A 22,240-nucleotide genomic window follows, 5' to 3' on the forward strand; every position below is an offset into this window, starting at 1 on the left:
AAATTAAAAAGAAAAACCCAACGCAACGAAGGAAAAGGAATAAATAATAATTTTACAAACTTCCCGACGATCTTTAAAATTAAGTACCATTATAAAAAAAATATAATTGTATATGATATTATGATAATGATGGTATGGCAGCCCCGATGACTTTGTTTTTTTAAAGTGAAACTTTTATTACATCGTCTCAAACTTTTTGGTCTGTGTAGCGCATGTCGCGTGACGGTCGGCTGCCGAGTAGGTATAAAGCAGTGTTCGGAACCGTACGATAATTATTATCGTACAAATACGATAATTTTGTGCCTAAGTTTCACTTTTACCGTGGTTTCATAAAACCACACAACATTTTTATTTTTATAAATATTTAAAATGGTATTTATTTTTAAAGATCTTCGGGAAGTTTGTAAAATTATTTATTCCTTTTTCTATGCACTTTTCTTCGTTGCGTTAGTTTTTTTTTTTAATTTAATTTTTATTGCACGGTCTAAACGATTTAGTTACTACAGGCGTGAGACAGGAAAGATCTGAGCGCTGAGACAAACGTCAAAACGCAAAGGAATAGAATCCGCTATCGATACTAATTATTGTCATAAGCGTATGATGTTTTGCTAAGGATTTGTTCACCTTACCAACGACGACGACGACCACGAACAAAATTTTCATCCAGTCGTAATTTAACAAAATTGTGCTAAACACAATTAAAAATAAATTATTAAAATTTCCTGTCGTTCTGGTGATTGGAATTTTTTTTTGAGATCAATGAATGAAAAAATAGATTTTTCGTAGAAACGGTAAAATTATCTATAAAAAACTTCAAATACATTGTTTTCTAGGAGCCACCGTTTCTACGAAAAATCTATTTTTTCATTCGTTGATCTCAAAAATAAAAATTCCAATCACCAGAACGACAGGAAATTTTAATAATTTATTTTTAATTGTGTTTAGCACAATTTTGTTAAATTACGACTGGATGAAAATTTTGTTCGTGGTCGTCGTCGTCGTTGGTAGGGTGAACAAATCCTTAGCAAAACATCATACGCTTATGTCAATTAGTATCGATAGCGGATTCTATTCCTTTGCGTTTTGAAGTTTTTCTCGGCGCTCAGTTGCTGCATGATATATTGTCAAAAACATCCATACAAGGAAGGAAGAAAAATAAATTTGCTCCCTTCCCTCCTGGTGCCTAAAAATAATATGACATAATTTAAAATAAATTTTACGTAGAAAATTAACTAGGCATTTATTTTTTATTTTTTAGCTCAGTTTAGTAATAAATTTTACTAACAGTTCTTTTAATTATTTATGGTAGTATGTGTTTATTCAATAAAAGTTAAGTAGTCACCTACTATGCAGTCACTATTCCACGCGGACGAAGTCGCGGGCACAGCTAGTAATCAAAATAAAATAGCCAGAACAAAGTTAGGCCCTGGTAGGGTAGGTAGGCAGGTACAGCAATGTGAGACGAACACTGGCTTATTTATACCAATAATAATGTATTATAAACATTAAATTAAGTTTACAACAAAAATACAACATTAGCTAATGTGAAAACGAATCAACCAATCATCCCACAACAATGAAATGTGCACACAAATATTCATCCAAATCGGTTCATGTGATTAGGAGGAGTGACTGCAGCGCCATCTTCCGGGCCCAATTGTGTTTCCAGATCACCCAGGAACTCAATTTAATATACTTACACAAAATTTTTCGAAATGAAAACTCACATTACTATGTAAATATGAATATAAACCTGTTTTAGTACTAAGCAATTTCCCGCACAGGTGTAGTAAGTATAAATGAAATAAATATCAACATCAAATTCTTTATACAACATACTTATCTACCACCTACTAAGAAATGTAATTCTTGAAATTTTTTCGTATTTTTTTTAAATATAATACTACTCCAATGAGCTCCTGTTCCATATTACGTCCACCATACTTCCACTAAGTTCACCATGATTTTTTATTTCTTTGCACTTTGTTGCTTTTTGCTAAAAATGGAATCATGCGATAAAACCAGTAGAGCGTTGATAACATACATTTTTGACTGAATAAAGGTACTTACGAAGGAGTGGGTTCACATTGTGAACAATCAGTGGGTTTATTTTCCTTCTGGATTCCGGATTTCTGAAAAGATTATCTATGCTATAAATGAAAAAACCTTACACATTCGTTATGTACTTAAAACAGGGGTACATATCAAACATCGTCTTTAATACAATTAACATCAAATTTAAAATAAAACCAACTTACTTCATTAATTTGTTCCAATTGTAAGCATTCTTTTTCCTCCAACCTTTATGTTTCTTCTTCTTATTTTCTTTATTGTCCCCATTTGTCTCATTTTGTCTTATCGTGTTGTCACCCTTTGTTACGATTGCGCGAGCGACACAAGTTCCCCGTGTGACGGCCGTAGCGGGAATGACTCGTGTAGCGATCGGGGTAGGAAGGTACAGGGCGGCTCTCGCTATATTGGCTGGTCGCGCGCTAATTTCAAGTATTTTTTGTTTATTTCAAAACCATCGCATATTTCAAAATTCTAAATCGGTAGACGTATAGGTTGTATATTTTATAGTTAATATCCAAAAAGTCGTAACTTTACGTTTGTTATTTTGAAGATGCCAGAGATTAAAAAAAAATAACAATGAGAACTTTGTATTTTTTTTCTATCGAGAAAATATCATGGAATCATGTTTCTAAAACGATAGACGTATTGTGTTACTATTGAACTTTCTTGTCAAGAATTTTCATCACGACAACTTTAATAATAAGTATAAAAATTACGAAGGTTTAAAAAGTGCCGTAAATGTTAGAAAAATTAATTCATCACCTTAAGTGACAAAAATCCATATAAAAATTAGTAGGTAAGTACCTAATAATTATTCTACTGCGCCATGTTTTTCGAATGCAATTATTAATGGTTTATACCTCAGAGGGTTTATACTTTATGGTTATCTGTCATTGTCAGAACTCAGAAGTCAGAACTAAAAATTTTCATGTGTGTTTACAATGTACACGAACCCACGTGTTTATATTTTGTAATTTTGATTTCAATAATATTTGGTGTATTTGTAAGATATTGAAAAGGTATTTTTATATTTTTATTTCACCCTTTTTTTAACTTATTTATTAGATTTAGATCTTCAAGTCAATAGATTAATTATTAGATAATAATAAATGTTCCGGATATTATAATGATCTATTGTATCATCGAAATTACTATGTTTTTAAATAATTATTGTTTAATTTAATACCGAATTTCGTACGTTACGAATATTACATACCTAGTTACGCAATAACTGTTAATATAGTGAGGTTATAGAATTTTTTTTTAATTTTTTCAGCTATGGGGAAAAAAAGAAAACACGGAGAAGCAAAGGATGACTTTGAATTCGATCCCATACCTAAACATTTAGTAACGTCTCATATAAAAAAGCAGGAAAAACGACTTATAGTCATTCTTGAAAAGGCCCAATTGGAAACAGTTAAAGTAAGAATAACTAATAAATAAACATTTAACAATATGTATGTTCTAACCATATCCCTGTATCCATAAGGAAGAATGTGCCTTATAGATGGACTTTAAAATTCTGTTCTGTTATTTTAGAGACTTTATACACATTTCCTTTCTTCATATAAATTATAGATAGTACACTGTACACCCCTTCCACAAATTTGAAAATATGTTAATACATATTTAAAACCTCCGCTTCTATATAATATAAAATATTGTAACAACTTTAAAAATTTACATTCATTTTGTTTAAACAGAATATGTATTTGTATCATCCATCATTATAGTTTATTGTGTCAGTTATAAATTGTTTAATGATATAATTGGTGTAATTTCAGAATGGAAACAGCTTCGAATTGTTGAATTGTGATGATCATGCCAATATTTTAAGGAAAAATGACCGTGATCCTGGCTCATGTCGACCGGATATCACACATCAATCACTGCTTATGTTAATGGATTCACCATTAAATCGAGCTGGACTTTTACAAGTGTACATTCACACGGAACAAAATGTTCTCATAGAAATAAACCCACAAACAAGAATACCTAGAACGTTCAAAAGATTTGCAGGACTAATGGGTAAGAAAAACAATTTTTAGTGTTATATTTTGTGTTTGTGATTATTTGCTCAATACTGTAATATAAATTGTTTTTTTTATTTTATCTTAACGGGTGCAAGAAAGGGGTTTGGGTACTTTTGTATGGACTAGTGGGCTTTTGCCAGTGATGAAACTTGGATATTTTAAAAGAGCAATCGTTTTGATTAGAATTCTTAAATAAATAAAGTATACTTAAACTTAAAAAAAACTCAGAAATATCTTATAATAATACAAAACCAAATATCTCTGTTCCTAATACAATTTGAGATTTATGTCCATAATAACACTGGCCGCAAATGTTCATCGTGACACCAACTTTTGCCAAGCCCCTTTGGCATGTGAGTTTCTTGAAAATGTTTTTTATTTCTTACTTTATTTTTTGTACTTGTTTCTATCATTCATTTACATTTTAGACCATTCTAAATTACGCTTTATTATTATTTCAGTACAACTCCTTCATAAATTTGCCATCAGAGCATCTGACGGACCAATGAAACTTCTGAAAGTAATTAAAAACCCAGTCACATCCCATTTGCCTGTGGGTGTAAAGAAAATCACCATGTCTTTCAGTTCCAAAGTTGTTCAGAATTGCCGAGAATTGGTACCTAAAGATGAACCTATTGTGTTAATCATTGGGGCCATGGCACATGGTAAAATTGAAGTAGATTATTCAGAAGACACAATATCCATCAGCAACTATCCTCTGTCAGCTGCATTGACATGTGCTAAACTTTGTTCAGCCTTTGAAGAAGTGTGGGGAGTTTCATAAGAATTTTTTGATATAAGCAATGATTGTATTTCTGAGGTGAACATCTTCACAAAACCATGAAAGTACTTATACAGTACAGTATTCAATAGGAAGAAACTTGAATAAAGTATATGTATTATAATAATAATTATTTTATTTATGCTGTAAGTATATAAATCCTAATATTGCTTGTTCTAAAAATATTAGATATAAGCAAGTTACCAGCAATGATTACCATCAACCCTATGAACATAAAATTGATATACGTCAAATATTGCCTATTAAATTGGCTCGAATTCGATTAAAGTGAATTAATCGATACGGACTTGAAACATTTGTCAATCGAACTTGAAACATGTCAATTTTAAAATTCTTCAGGCGAACCCCTGTCCTAGTTATAAACAAGTACTTTCTTTCGTTAATTTAAGGAGGAAAATAAGACAAGACGTACCTATCTACATAATTAAAAAAACACAACGCATTTATTAATTTATGATGATTTTTATTCACAAGTAATCAATGCATTCGATTATAGATGTCAGATTTCGATTTTTAGAGGAACGTCTCTGGTATTTAAAAAAAAAAAAGGTATGTTGACACAAAATTGTAGCGATGTCAGTTATTTTAATCAAAAATTGCTTATTATGTTTAGAATGGTTTATCAGTAAAATCAAATCTTAAAATTACTTGTATCGGTCATAATTATTATAAATAATAAATATGTAATCTTAATTGAAAAAAGTCAAGCAAATTTGCAGTTCTAACAAAACGAAATGACTTATTATTCTATGTCGTTGTTACTAGGTTACGTTGTTGAATTTTGTTGTACTGTCAAATGTTGCCTAACTTTAATATATCTAACCCTGCCATCACTCTCTTTCTTTTGTCTATTTGAGACTACTACTATAGAAATCTACACTATTACATATTATTATTCTCCTGTATACATTGAGTACATATTATAAGCTCAAGAGTTAGTTTGAATAAACTGTTTCGAATTATTGTAAACAATATTTGTAGTCATCAATCAGCTCAACGATATAATATAGGTAATAGGGCGTAGATGCGGCCCGGCCGCACAGTGTAAGAATTTTTCTGTCAGAAAACGGACGCCTCCACACTGCACACTTTTCAGAAACTTCCCAGAATAAAATGTCTGTCAAACATATTAATATCTCAATGCTGTCAAATGGATCTGCTTGTCTCTTTTTTTTTCGTGCCGGGGCCATGATTTTGCGAACTATTACCACACTATTACTTAAACAGGTTGTCCCATAAAGTAGTGATGAACGGAAGTTGGTAGGTAGAGGACCTAGAGGGCTATCCGCTTAGAGTATATTATATACTAACTATAGAGTGCGAACAACGAAGTGGGAAAAGTAGGCACAATATCATGAAATGAGCAAATCTAGGATATGGCCACGACATTGACAATAAAATTATAACAAAGTAATAACAAAAAAATGTTGTGTGGTTTTATGAAACCACGGTAAAAGTGAAACTGTTCGAACGGTTCCGAACACTGCTTTGTGTAGCGCATGTCGCGTGTCGGTCGGCTGCCGAGTAGGTATACCTACTCGGCAGCCGCGATACACGCGACATGCGCTACACAGACCAAAAAGTTTGAGACGATGTAATAAAAGTTTCACTTTAAAAAAAAAATCTTTCCCGGAGTGACTTTTTTTTCAAAGATAGGTATTATCCTACGGAATTGATTTTCTTAAACCGTTTATATTTATACTGTATACTTATACAGGGTGACTGGAAATTCGACGTGATCCTTCATAGGGGTTAATACTAGAGCTAATTTGCAACAAATTAAGTCCAGTGTTAACCAGGGGTCAAACATGGATGGTTATTGAGCTATGACGGTTTTTTGACCAAAATTCAAATTACGTCTTTAATCTTTTTATTTCTATCCCATGCAAAAGGTGCCTTTTTAGAAAGCTTATGAAACAAGGAACTTACGTCTTTAATTTGTACACCAAGTTTACTACATTTTTTCGAGTAATAATCAACTACTTATGGAAAATTTACTACAAAAATATGTTTTATTCCACTTATGACCCTTTTCTTTTTAAGGTGATGCAAGTTTTGGGCAAGTTTTTTTTTTAAAGTGATCGCTCATTCTTCGGTTAACACTCATAACAGTATAGTAGTTTTTTCATAATTAAATATTTTTTGTAAAAAGGCAGAATATTTCTTAAAAATAAAAAAACCGTCATAGCTCAATAACCATCCATTTTTGACCCCTGGTTAACTTGACTTAATTTGTTGCAAATGACCTCTAGTATAACCCCTTTGAAGGATCACGTCGAATTTTCAGTCACCCTGTATATTCAGACAAAATTAATATTAGGTACCTACATATAGCTATTATTAACTTTAATTAAAAAAGCATTTCATGCAGCATACGCGGGACGCAAAAAAGTGTATCCCTCCGTTGACATTTGGCAACGGAAACGAAGACATCCGCACAATTAGCAACAGACTGAAAGATACACGAATAAAATATCTACAAATGTTCAATTAGTAAAAGCTTTGAGTGGCGCCGACACAAAAAAGGACATACCGAATACCGAGAGTAAAATAAGGAAATATAATATCTTCATCAACCCAAGTCATAAACCGACTTCATTTTAATTTGACTGTCGATCGTACATGTCTGTGATCGTACCTATTTATAGCCTCTCGAAAAATGTTCGAGGCGCTTACGAAATGTTAATTGTAAAAAAAAATTACTATGTACTTTTTTCACTCAAAAATTTCGATTTAATCTCAAATCTACGGAAAATGGAGTAAAAATAATATCTAAATAAATAGTAGGACAACCTTTTTCGAAGTTGGTTTTAGTTGTTGGTGAAAAATTTGTGTGGAACTGAGTCCATACGCTAAATTGGCTAAAGCTTGACTAATAATGTGACACTTTATTTAAATATATATGATTTTTTTGTGGTACTTATATAATATAATGAAAGAATGCGGCTTAAATATACTAAATTATTTCAAGTATCGTAAAAATAAATACCTAAGTTAGTTAAGTAAAAAAAAAAACGAAAAAATCCTACTCTAATATCATTTCTAAATGGGTATTATTATAATTATGAAAACAATTTCACAAGCACGGTGTAGTGTGTTTTTTGGGATAGGTACCTAGTATGAATGAGATTATGATCTTGCTAAAGCCACACATAATAATAAAATACTGTAATATAGAGTTCAAGAAGCTTTGAATGATTTTGTTACACAAAAGCAAAGACAATGAATGGGCTATGAACACAAAACGTTAGCGTAGGTACCTACCTAGTGAATGTAAGAATGGTACCTATTTTTGTTCTCTTTCGTTTCGCGTCGCGTCGCGGTCGGTGTGAATTGGTGTGAATTATTGTGAATTAATATAATATGTACTTACTTACAGTACATTTTTGTAAAGATCAATCAAACTGCACATAAATTACTCAAATTATAATTATTTTCTAAGTATGGAATGATGGATTATATCAATTGTAATTTTAACAGGAAAATAACTAATAAGTTTTCTTACGTGTCATTTGCAAACATGTAATACAGTCTAATAGCTCAATGTTTGCAATGTACATTTTAATTTTTATGTCGTAAACCACGTGGAATGCAACAAACGCTTTGTCATTGCGACCAACCTTCCTCTTACTACGTACATACAAGTATGAACTATGAAGTAGGCAAGGAAGTAGGTAAATAAGTACGTACTTACCAGTATAACTATAATACCTCTGAAGGTGTGTGTATAACTTAAATTACCTAACTATATTTAACAGGCTAGGTGGCGTGATACAGTTGTGAGTAAGTTTCATTGTAAATATTCATCAAATAAAGATGTTTTGCCATTTTGATTTATTGAGTGACGGTTTACGTTTTATTTAAAGCAATAAGTACCTACTTTGTCCAAGTTTATTAATCATCATCCAGTTACTTAAACCACTTATGAAATCCTTATTTGAATTCATGAGTAATACAATAATTATTATGTATACGGTCTACATTTCTAGCTATATATCTAATTATTATAGTATTTATACCTATTGAGTAGGTACATATAAAACCTTGTAAGTACGAACTTACGATACGAACGAACGATACAGTTTATAATTAATATTATGTGAGTATTAATTTTCATATTACCTATCAGGATTTAGGAACGTACACACTGTATAAAGGATAAGCAATAAGCATACGGAAGCCCTCGACGTCATTGTTAAATGGATTAATTTTGTAATCGTTTATGCTCAGTAGCAGGCAACGGGCGCCGCCTGTGCGGGGTTCACCGGTACACGCGTCCGTCCATTGTGTGCTATAATATTATGCAGTTGCCTGATATTATGTGTGCGTACATTACGCACGCCACACATTATCCGCCATATTGAAATTGGGGAATGGAGGTGCTTGATAAAAAGGACTCTATGTATAGTGTACTATAAAAGATGGTTCACGGCAGAGACGAAAAAGGTCCCGCTTTATAAACAAGCGTGAAGTAAAAGAAACGACAAGGAACGCCGACGATTTTCACTTTAGTGGTAATCGAGTGAGTCTCGCCGACTACGCGCTAGACTCGGCGGCGGCGGCCTCGTGCGCCCGCGACGCTCCACCAGACCGTTCGGCGCCTGAGAGCACAAAGGGCTCATTGTATTCCTCGCCGTCCAATTCTTTGAACGGACCCTAATCTTTTTTTATAGAATTCTTGATGCCAGAATGACATCAAACAATGGGTTTCCGTCCTTTTATTGGCACCTAATTTTTTGTGGTCACTTAAATAGACGTACCTACCTAAGTTTTAAAATGAAAGAACAACCTGTCCTCTTTTCGCTAAAACTTAATGGAATAGAATGATAAGACTAGAAATAAAAATAATATTTCAACAAAATAATTATATAGGTACATATAGTTACGAATAGGTAGATAGTTTACTAGTTATTCCACTTTTCTCGAATGACGCATCGTTATTTAAAGATGTGGTGTTCACTGTGGGTGTTCACTTAATTTGTAGGTACCTATTTTCGCATTTTTTTATTTATTTTGTATTAAAGTAACTAGGTGAGTAAATAGTAAATACATACTTATTTCATCAACCTATATCTTGTCTCATAAAAATTCGGCCTTTTGATTTTGTGTCGCTTTTCAGTTTCGTCTTCTCTTCCCTGTTTATTATCCAGTATCATTTCAACATAACATTGTTAGTATCAAATTTCAGCTTAAAGTTGTGCGTTAGGTGCGGCAGACGCCCACGGCCGGTTAGCCACGAAACTGGTTCCCTCTCACCATCGCCTCTGCGCCTCTGTTTGACCTGTGTGCGTGAAAACCGACTTCGATCGAGACACTATATGTCCACTTTTACAATGTGGCTTTCCATTTTCTGAATAACGGGCATCTCAGGGAAATTCCATTGCTAATTAATTAAGTAGGTATATAGTTTTAGAATCGTACCGTAGTAATCAACACTCGATTTCGATTGCTGTGACCAAATTATGACTAAAGGAATTTTATAAGTATTGAATAATAATAGGTATTAGTTGTATACGTAGTAGGTATATTATTATTAGTCTGTGGTATTACTAATAAAAAACATTTTAATAGAATTAATCGACACATAGATTAACAGCTAATCAGTAGATTTTATACAGTAGATTGAGTTTTGAGAAATTTTCCCACGTTATCAAAAAGAGCGTGAACATTTCGACTGCAATGTGTACTTACCAGTACCTACCTACATGTTTGAAATTTGAATGATGTCAAGCTAGCGTAATGTTATCTACATCCGCCTGCCAAGTGCCACGCTGACTGCCTGAGTCGTTCCACCGTGGGGTCTTGTATGACACAGTCCGATAGCATGTTATCATTGTGATTGATTAGGAATTTGCTATAATTTTGTGTAGGTATATATATATACCTACCAATCTACATCGCAATAAACGCTTGATAAGATTAATACTAGGATGTTTTTAAGTGCATATTTATCGTAAATTGTCACCATTCGTATCGTAATTCGTACGTAATAGTAAATAACTTATTCGTTTTATATAGAGCAATATAGAGCAAGCTCTTCGTCGTTTCAGCAATTAATACACTTAGGTAATCCTTTCTTCTCCTTAAAATATAGAGTAACTATGCTATTGAATAAATTTTAAATTTGATAACGTTTTTATCAATATTCATTGAAGGATTTTAAAGTAGATAGATAGATTAACTTATAGTTTACGGTTCATTACATATATTATTTATGCAGTTAATGATTCTGTTAGTCTGTTACAATTTGTTCAAGGTCACCCATTCCGAGTGAGTAATCGCAGATAAATAATTATTAATTTCTATTACTAAACTGATAACTATCAATTCATAATAGGTAGGTACCACAATGATACCATACCTTGTTGTTTACTTAACGGGTAAACGATATATGTATAGGACAAAATCTTAAACATATATAACTGTATGTCGTAACGAATATATTATATATGTAGAATCGCAAATAAACGACCATGGTCCGGCTAGCGTGCCCTGGCTTGGCGCCACCGCTCGCTCGCACTCATTGCACAACTTGCAAATAGCATTGCAACTCTCTAAAATATATGATTATTGATTATTTATACAGCTTAGACGTCTAAGAATCTAACGAGTTGCTTAACAACCAGTTTATAATTTAATTCAAACTGAATGCAGACTATTTAAATGATATTATGAGAGATAGATAAATATAGGCATGACCACTACAGGCAATATCTCGCTATAGGTCTTACTATAGGTACATATTAGGTACCAACTGTTTATCGAGAAATGAGAACACATGATAACATTTTAATTAGTTTCTCCATTTAACTGCATTTACGTTATTAATGTATATATTAAATATTTAAAATTAAAACTTATGTAAGTATATTTAATTATTTATTATTCACAATGGAGGGTTCGGACTTCGGAGTTTCATTGTGGTGAGAAAAAGGGGATCAATATGAATGAACAAATCATAGGTACAGTCACGTATGTACCTATATAATATAATATCTGTGTATTTTTATACAGGTATTTATTACGGATGTTGTGCCCAGTGCCCACCTATACGTGTTTTTCATTATTCTGTCCACGCAAGAGCATGTGCAGGTGAAAGCTGGCTTCATAAATAACTAACAGAACACAAAGTGCATGTCTAATACTAGTTGCATTGAGCATTTTATTCCTCTTGGATTCGCGTTAGAGTATGTATAGGTAATAATAATAATATATTATATTCTATGTCTTGGGTGAAACATTCAGTCAGTAAATTTAAGCCAAGTATGTATGTATATAAATGCATAAAATATTATTACAAGTTATTGTAACTACTTGTTAATGTATAAATATGGAAAATTATCATAATACCTAATATGTCATCATGTTATTATATTAATACTAGATTTCCGCCCGCGGCTTCGCCCGCGTTTGCAAAGGAAAACCCGCATAGTTCCCGTTCCCGTGGGATTTCCGGGATAAAAAGTAAAAACTATCCTATGTGTTAATCCAAGTTACCCTCTATATGTGTGCTAAATTTCATTGTAATCGGTTCAGTAGTTTTTACGTGAAAGAGTAACAAACATCCATACATCCATACATCCTTACAAACTTTCGCCTTTATAGTATACCTATAACTATAATAGAATATTAGAATATTATGTATTAGATATTAGATAAATACAACAAGAGTTAAGTATCAATTATTTTACATACTTTTGATAGTATTACCACAGGTATTACCTATACTGTGGTATTATATTCAGAATTGAAAAAGATTCAATACCATTAAATAATAAAAATCTTTATTGACATAATTACACAGCTACAGTTCAAAATAATGAATCTTTCGGCTCCCGAACTAGTTTAATACCTACTGTGTCTCAGGAGCCAGATACATGCTAGCAAAGTACTGACCATACATATACAAGTCAAGTTTTAAAAACCATTGCGATATCAATAGATTCTGAACTACTGTTTAACATGTACATAATATTGAAAATAGTGTTAGATAAAACCGTGCAAAGTACTGCACTGTCGACAACGCGCGTTGCCGCACGTAGGCGCCTGTGTCCTTTACTTGTCGAGATATCGAGCCGTGCTCCTGATATTGCATTATTTGCACATAATATGCGCTTATTGTTTTCTGCATATTATTACTGCATATCTATTATTATTATTATTTATTCATGATATGTATATGAGTGCGTGCGAGCAACGAACTGCGTATGATATTAAACAGTTGTTCAATGTCTTACACATGTACATATTATATTTATGAGTGGTTTTGGGTTTCGTGTTTCTTGCTTCTGAATCAAACGGATTGGTGCGTGTAATAAATATATTTCAAATGTGTAAGAAACCTAAGAACCGAGTAATAAACACATTTAATTAAATAGATTAATAAAACTGCGTTCTTCTAACGCAATTTTTATACAAATACATGGCTCTACAACCGTCGCTCTATCGATATATTTTGAGAGTAGGCGGAATCCACTTGAGTCACGCTAAAGCATCAGGTTCTAACGTTGAACAAGGTATCATACTGTGGTACCATAAGCAAGAATATCAGGTTAGAAACTGCTTTAATAATAATTAGCTGTGTGAATCCGATTCCTATATCTTGTTCGAGTAACGGTGTTACGACGCCTTCGGTGGCCACTTGCTAACCGCTAGACTCTAGAGTCTAGAGTAATCAGTAGGTAATGTGAGATAGATGATCTTTCGATTGAATATTTTCTTGTGACTTTGTGAGTCACTCTTTTATATGCTATAGTGCGATACAATTATTTAAAACAGCAAGTGCACCACATCATGTTAAACATGCACAATAAAATACTTTCACAGCAATAATTATTATTAACCTTCGTAAAGTCTCAATGTCAGTCCCTTTTTAATTGTGGATAAATCGAAGGAAAGTATCTAAATTTGAGAATGTTACCGTATTTCATCTGAATAATTAATGAGGAGAGCTGTAAGAGGTCACTTTGGATGAGTGGTAAAACCAGGTGATATGAGATGACCAGAGAACCGGTTTCTAGTGGTCCGACGTATCTTTTCCTTTTATTTAGCGCCGCTTTTACGCAGTTATAAAATATTATGTAGGTAGATAGTACCTATAATACTATAGTATTACTTGTATACGTAGTAAGTATATTATTATTAGTCTGTGGTATTACCTACTTACCTAGTACTATAATATTAAAAATTAAAGTATGTGGTCAAAATTACAGTCGTTTAGAATAAATATAATATTTGTTTTAAAAGGGCAAGTAACTAGTTAAGTTGTACATTTTTGAAAATAACAATGATTTAAAAAATTCAATATTCCAATAAAGAAGGTAATTGGTGTTTAAAAAATAACATCTCATCTGAGTGAAAATTTGTATAAGTTCCGTTGAACTAAATAAATAATATCAAATATAAATGAATAAGTAATTTAAGTATGTATTATATTGTTCGTTGGTAGTGTTCATCCAGGTAAAATGTGACCCTTAAACAATCGGAATGCGAAGGCATCTAATGTTCATTAGGAGAGCCAAGGACCCATATCAACGTTACGATCTCGGGAGATATAGGTACCTACTATTGAGCTCAAACTGGTCCCCATTTGGGTGGCGTTCGTAACGCACGTGTGCTTCACACTAGCCTTCATACGGCTCTGGTACTTTATAATGCAGACAATTCTGTACTTTATTTTAATGCGCGACGATTGAAATCCCCTAAGCGTGATCGCCCACGTCATTATTGATACAAGATTATGGTTTCCACTGAAGTGTTTTATAGATTGCTTTCATTCATTGTAATATATACCGTATGGGTTTGGAATAATGGTCACTGTATCTAAACATTGTAGGCATGATGCCGCTGTGTGCTGTGGAAGTCATCGGTATGGCGATCAGGCAACGGCGTCGATGTGTCTGTTGGACTTATTAGTTCGTTTTATGATTGGCGGCCGTTTGTCTGTTATACGAAATGAACAAAAACATTATAAACACATTAGCTAAGCTTATTCACGAATGATAGCAAACATATTATGTCGGTAAGTACCTACTTTACTCATGGTAGATAGGATAGATAGGTACTTACGTAGGTTTTGTAGGAGACGGAAATGTGAACGAAGTCTCTTTTTAGTTTTTACCAACTGTAAAATAACGTTTCGCATAAAAAAAATGAAAGTCATCGAGACAGAATACCAACTTGTAAAGTAGTTATTCTTCTTACCTGATAGTTGATACCTAGTTATTTAGGCCTACCTACGTATTTTTAACATGTATTTAATACATTTCATATTATTATTTATTATGTTGTCGTAGGAATATAAAATAGATTTTAATTTTGATGGCTTATGGATTAGCTTCTTAGTTTAAAAACGTAGGTACCTAACTACTGAACTGTAATTATAAATTAATGAAAAACTGCAATGCAAATGGAATTTAAAAATATTTGTTATGCAATCAAATGTATGCCTGCAATTCTTCTGAGTTAACTACCTAGTTAGGAACGCATCATGTTAATGTTACAAATATTTATACTCGCCCTTATAAAGGAAACTACATATGTGTTTTCTGTACCTAAACCCACACATACAAAACTCCCTTATAAGTTCACACTCAGAAGAACAGTATGACCACAGTATTACCATTATTTCCTACAGTAAGGAATCGCCTTTGATGTCGCGCGATGCCGCCGCCAGCGTAGGTAATGACGCTGCCACACGAAAATACGCTAGGGTTGCAACAAATGGGAAATAAAACAATTGTGATTATTAATATTATGATGAAATCTTTATTCATATGTACATTCAAAATAATTGCGATTCTTAAATCTGATGTAATTATTTGTTCATAAATATATAATTACAGATATTGCACTGCTAAATATTATTTACGTGGACACTTTACTTTTGGATGTTCTTAATTGTATATTATAACATTTAACTAAGTAATGCATTCGCATTGGGATGTACAATCTGATTAGAAAATAATGAGGACAACATATATACATAGCTTTGATTTTAATTCAACAGATATAATTAATACAATCTTTCTGAAATATTGTTTCCTTCTGGGATTTCAATGTAGATTTACATCCGTAAACCGAACAGTTTGTGCGCGCCATAATAGAATATGTAAGTACCTATGTATGTAGGATCGGGGCCAAATGAAAAACACTTTGAACTTCTTGAGATTTATTTTCGGACCACAATCTTAATTTTTAATTAAAATTATTACACAAAAAATACGACTGCGTCATCCTTTCGCGCTAGGTAAAGCAAACTAAGCGTGTTTGCTTTACGCGGCCCGCGTTTCCCGACCCCCGCAAGTTCCCCTCCGTTTCTCTGCACAAGTACATTCGTCGCACTACTGTAGGAAATAATGGTAATACTGTGGTATGACTATGAGTTACGACTTATGACTTCTGACTCATAAGAGCTCTTTAGTCTTTATTGAACAACGCAGTAGTTGATAAATAATAATTGACTTAAAATAATATGTTAGGTATAACTTATAATAATGTCTTAAAACACTCAAATTTAATGATGTCCTGTATACAGTACACGATTAGAATAGTTACATATACATATAAGTGGATATTATAAATTCTAGGTACTTAGGTACATTAATTAAATTAACTCTTCATTCTATAATCCTATATCTACCTAGAGTACCTGTAGTGCTATATTATGTGTAAGTTGTAACCTCATGCAACCTAGTTGTAATTATTGTAAAATGTTTGTAATGCAGTTTATTTCATGTAACAAGACAATATGAGAATTAGCTTTATACAGCGAACATACCATACAAATCTAATATGATACTGATACACATGGATACATATAAGCAGATACCTATGAACCTATGTCTAATATGTACATATATGATATATGTATATCATACAACCATATTTAGTGCATTATTCTGTTATTTCTTTACAAATTTTAAAAAGTACATATTTAAAATTTTAATCGAAGACAGAAACTAAAAGAAAAAACATACATGTGTAATTAATTCTCATTTATGATTGACTGCAAAAACTAGTCTTGTCGTGGAATATTACAAACACTATGATGTCATGGTGGATTAAATTACTGAGTAGGTACTATGACCTTGCTTTTAATTGTCATGTGAAAAGTTTTAACAAGAATTATTGTTATAAATAATATCAATACTTATACTAAAACATCGAATAACTTTAATTAATAATTACTTAATTACTTATACTATGTACCTACCTATAGTATACATATTATTGTCTCGTACAAGTTATAGGTATTATGTTTATGTCGTCGACTTCAATATATTACCTATGTGATAAGTTGATAATACACTGAATAATATAATGATATTATGTTCTATAGGTTTTTTTTGAAACAAAAATATTGTTTACTAAATTGTAGCTGTAACATGATGTAATAATGTACACTATAGCTACATCTATCTACCCCTGCTACCAGATGATGACTATGGATTATTCTGTCAAGACCAAGAAGGAAGAGAATTATTTTTCGTAAAAATCTAAAACAAAAGAAAGAGAATTCTAAGATGTCACATTTTATCACATGAATATTATAATAAAATAATAACTAGACCATTTCTGTACATTGAATATTGAGAAAAAATGAATGTTTTATTGACCCAAAAACAATAAAAATACAATTTGTTTGTCTGAATATATGTCTGCGTTAATTACATAAAAACCACTGACCAAAACGGAAGCACCAGCTTTCAAATACTTAATAATATTGCATATTATCATCAAAATCGGTTCATCCAGTTGTAAGTTCTGAGGTACCTACTTAACAAACTCAAAAAAATGGACAGTCGAATTGAGAACCCCTTCCTTTTTTAAGTCAGTTGAAAATTAGATATACGTTTCTAATTAGACCATTTGTTAAAATAAACAGTTGACGTGGTAAACACATCCGAACTCTGTAGTCGGAAAAAAGTAGGTAAGGCAATTCTCCTGTTTCTTCGAAAATCCACGAAGTTCAGAATACATTTAGTCTACCCGAGCATAGCCCCGGATGGAAAACTAGTTAAAAAAATCGTTTTACAGGCAACTACTAGACTTACATATAGATACTAAACTCTTGAGTAAATAAATAATACATATTATACCTTCCTAAGTTCCTAGTTCCTATCTACATATAGATAACTAGCTGCTCCGCGCGGTTTCACCCCCGTGGCTCCACTCCTGTTGGTCGTAGCGTGATGATATATAGCCTATACCTCCCTCTATAAATGAGCTATCTAACACCGAAAGAATTTTTCAAATCGGACCAGTAGTTCCCGAGATTAGCGCGTTCAAACAAACAAACTCTTGAGCTTTATAATATTTTATATTAGTATAGATTTAAGGCAAATACATATATTTTATGTTAAATTATTATCACATTCATACCTAGATCAAGAAGGATTAAATCTTTATTTGCGCGCAAAGGGACGCTGTTTTCATAAGTTTCACGGTCACCGGACTCGAGGTAGGCACAGTGAGCGGTCTTATCGTGCATATATCCACAAAAAATAAAACTGACTTTCCTCGAAACGACGATGGCGCTAAGTTGCCAATGCATAATGAAAGGTATAAATATCCCCAAACTTGCATTGTACATACGCCTTTTTCTATACGGACGAGTCGAGCTGAAATAACTTGTTGATGTGAGTTGCGGCAACGCGGGTGTGCGCGGGTGCAAGGGGGTAAGCGCCGCTGAGCGACGGCCTGTCTACGGGCGGCGAGCCGGCGACACCCTGTCTGCCACGGACGGCGACACGTTGTCGCACCGTGCACATTCTTGTCCGCCCGCGCCCCCCCACCTCTCGTTCTACTGGCTCATGAACGCCCGCGCGCTGTGACCATTTGGCAACATCGCATGCAAACTTGTTTCGTAAACGGATGTGGCAGCGACCGAGGCAGGGCTCGGTATGCTATCTATTTCTTTTACTCACATATAGTTGTGCTTGAAAGAAAAGGATAGCAATGGTGGCGCTACGTGCTATCGGCTCCCACTTGCGGCATTTTTTCACGCCGAGAACGAGGCGAGATTAATATATAAAGTTGTGTTCACATACTTGATCATATTATTTTGAGTAGGTAATAATATTCATTATAAAATGAACGCATCAACAAGTCTAACAGAGCAATCTTTAAATATTTATAAATGAAAATCGTAACTGAAAATTTTAATTTTTAATATCTTCGGTTTCAAAAAAAATTATCAAATGTTTTATTCCTTTAGTTACACTGAATTTATTAACAGGCACATCAAATAATAATAATTTATAACATAAACATTAAACATTCTTCTGCCTCCGCTTGGACAATTTTTTTTTAATAAAACATCTCATATTACATACTTCTTTAATATAATACTTATTAAATTATTCGTTTTTTGTAATGGTAGATTAATTAAAACAAAATACAATCTTAATTACCACATTTCGTATAATATGAATCATGAACACAAAATAATATAAATGATAATAATAGATTGAGTCATTGTGTACAAAGCCTAATGGATATACGCGGCTCAGTCGAGCGCTGTCGGCTCGAGGCCTGTACGCGCCGCGGGCACCAAGCGCGCCGCCAACATCCGCGCTGCGTTGAGCGCAGAGCGAGCGACAGTCAGTTCGGCGCCGACAGCCATCACGCGTACACGTTTGTCTAGTAAAATGGCCGCTGCCCACACGCACTCGGCCCCCGCACCCTCCGAACGTCGCCCTGAGGGCCGCGCTGGTTCCCGCCGTATATTCCCACCACAATTCAAGCTACAAGTTCTCGATGCGTATAGACGAGACGCCCAATGCCGAGGAAATCAACGTGCCACAGCGAGAAAATTTGGTATTCACCGCCGGCAAATCCAGAAATGGCTACAAGCTGAACCGGCTCTACGAGCAGCTCTTTTGAGAAGAGCCCCACAACCTGCGCCTTCGCCACCGCCATACTCTGTCGGATCACCAGAGAGCGCCCGATTGCCTTCTCCACCACCAGCAGTTCTACCGACACCTGTGCAAGTGCCTACGCCAATTGCAGCTCCTGTTCCAATTACGTTCACGGCGGAGCCCATTGATCTATCCGTGAAACGGCTTTCACCGCCTCCTGCACCGATTCCGTCCTACGCTCCGCGAGCACCATTCGTACAGGAACCCACGCGAAAGCCATTCAAGTTGTTTAGACCGTATCTATTAGAAGACGATGAAGAGAAACGACCAGCTATTGCATCTCTGCCAGTGACGAACGGCGTTCACGTGTCGGCGTTTGTGCCCGTACAAAGTGCGGCTGGATGTGCGCTCGCCGCGTGCTCAGCGCCGCGTTGGTGCGCGCCCGGCCCCGCTTACCAAACTCCTCTGAGATGAGACCATTCTGCCGGGGTTCTACCCCAATCCATCTGTGATCTAGTCGCCGAAGACGCCCTACTGGCGCCGCCCGGGGCGTAGCCCTCCATCACCGTGCCTTAATTAATATTAATATAAAATGTCGCCATAGTGCTTTACGCCGTCGTCTCGAGACGACTGCTTATTTTTGTGTATAAAATTATTCTAGATTTAGATTAGATTTAAGATACAAATGTATTTTTATATGTGGGATTTATAAAGTATACCTACATTATTGAAGATTGATTATGATTCTTTAAATATTATTATTATATAATAAAATGTTGTTTACTAAAATATATTTTAATTTCGCTTACCTTATTATGTGGGAGGCAGGTAGCGCCGGCGCCATCCACCTTACCTACCTGATATTATCCCATCGCTTACACAAAGTATCTGAACAATACCGTATACAATATTCATTCATCATTTTTTTTTTCAATGCAACCAGTCAGAATCAAGTCAAAATCAGTTATATGTATTTCACTTCATCCAGCTATCCTAGATAGATAAAGTAAAATATAACTGATTTAATTTAAACATTCTGTATTATTAACTCATTGCAACCGTTATTCCATAATATTACCACATATTACTATCAGTAAACAGTTACATTCTATAATTACTTCGAAATCTCTAGATATTATTAAATAATAAAATCTAGCATACCTATATTATGTTCTTTTTAAATAAATAAATTATAATCTGTAAAGTTGGAACATTTCAACTTCGTATAACAATATGAATTTTATAAGCGATACGATCTATTCTTACTGGTTGGCGACTAGAGTCACCTCTACGACTCCACAATCCACATGACTATCAGAAGTTTACGTCATTCGAGATAAGAACTGACTCTCAAGTTGCGCCTGCTACGAGTAGTGTGCTGTGTGACACACCAGAAAACGATTTTTCGTTGCATTTGCATTATATCCACGACAAGTGTATGTAGTATATTATGAGAATTTATGGTAGTTAGGTAGGTATAAATGGATGACAACATTATGGTGACTGGTGTCGAGCATGTTGGAAATGCGGCAAAAGGATGTGCGTATAGATACCTACTCAATGTTTCTTAGAAGTTTGAGACTTAAATATTAAAAATTAAAAGTACAGCAACAAGCAGCACGGAGTTTGTGCTTTTTCTACTAACGTAACGTACGAGTAATGAGTATGTATAAGTTTGACGTAGGTATCTGTCCATGCGTGTGTCTGACCGCTGACGGTCTGTCTACGTCTCTTACCTACAGAACGGAAGAAGCGATTCCAATTTGGTCTTTTATTAAATTTTTTATTAAATATCACATTCTTATAAATCTTTATAAGAATAAGTGATATTTAATAAAAAATTATTATTATTCAAATGCTTTTTTCTTATCTAAGAAAAAAGCATTTGAATATTTATATTATAAAGAATTTGAATGCCATAAAACCAAAAATATCAAATTCAGTTCTTAGACATGTTTGATCAAAATAGGATGAGCCAATTAAAATATACCTATTTATTCAGTAAATATATGTAGGTACTCTTTTCTAATTGATGTGAGGTATAACTTCTTCATTTTACAACTCTCTCAATATGGATATCTTAGAAGTTAGAATACATGTATTAAATTATATATGCGTAGACGTTATTATTTTGAACTGTAGGTTTTTTAATTCTATCTGGACTAGGTACGATATTCTTGCACTGTGAAATTGTGTTGTTGTTATCAAATGTTTCCAATATACACAAAGCAGATAATATTTTACATTCAAAATGATTCCTACAATGTTTCACACTTTGCACCTGTGGATGAGGACGGGCGGCTAGCTTTTTGCTATCCATGTGTTTACTGTTAGCTAGATAATATAACTAGTGTGCTACGTGACCATTTAATTTGAATTTAATGTGTTGTTTTGGTAATACCCCACATAATGTAATGACAGGTTGCCCGTTGCTCATTACTAAAATCAGTTAATATTTATAAAAATTAACA

At 33.7% G+C, this 22,240-nt stretch overlaps 2 protein-coding genes and 2 long non-coding RNA genes across 4 annotated transcripts in view; 2 read left to right on the forward strand and 2 right to left on the reverse strand.

The window, feature by feature from the left end:
• Positions 1-1,430: 1,430 nt before the first annotated feature.
• LOC149489549 (uncharacterized) lies at positions 1,431-2,460 on the reverse strand. Its single transcript, XR_016318294.1, has 3 exons — positions 2,259-2,460; positions 2,071-2,132; positions 1,431-1,996 (listed from the first exon to the last, which is right to left on the reverse strand). It is a non-coding gene; the product is annotated as an uncharacterized LOC149489549 (long non-coding RNA).
• A 488-nt stretch (positions 2,461-2,948) lies between these two features.
• On the forward strand, positions 2,949-6,333 carry LOC149489550 (ribosomal RNA small subunit methyltransferase NEP1). The gene is made up of 4 exons (XM_089714123.1): positions 2,949-3,092; positions 3,350-3,495; positions 3,858-4,101; positions 4,568-6,333. Exons 2-4 carry the CDS (start codon positions 3,352-3,354, stop codon positions 4,888-4,890), a joined length of 711 nt encoding a protein of 236 aa, XP_089570249.1. The 5' UTR covers positions 2,949-3,092; positions 3,350-3,351; the 3' UTR covers positions 4,891-6,333.
• LOC149489551 (uncharacterized) overlaps positions 3,976-22,240 on the reverse strand; it is a 34,281-nt gene continuing 16,016 nt past the window's right edge. Inside the window, exon 2 of the long non-coding RNA XR_016318295.1 lies at positions 3,976-4,312. This is a non-coding gene — a long non-coding RNA (uncharacterized LOC149489551). The remainder of the gene's footprint in view (positions 4,313-22,240) is intronic.
• On the forward strand, positions 19,445-20,562 carry LOC149489552 (uncharacterized). Its single transcript, XM_089714121.1, has one exon. It carries the CDS (start codon positions 19,560-19,562, stop codon positions 20,241-20,243), a length of 684 nt encoding a protein of 227 aa, XP_089570247.1. The 5' UTR covers positions 19,445-19,559; the 3' UTR covers positions 20,244-20,562.

Source organism: Colias philodice, chromosome 3 (assembly GCF_061535455.1).
Source record: "Colias philodice isolate Cphi_HAF_F1 chromosome 3, ilColPhil1 Martin Lab GWU primary, whole genome shotgun sequence".
NCBI classification, from domain to species: domain Eukaryota; kingdom Metazoa; phylum Arthropoda; class Insecta; order Lepidoptera; family Pieridae; genus Colias; species Colias philodice.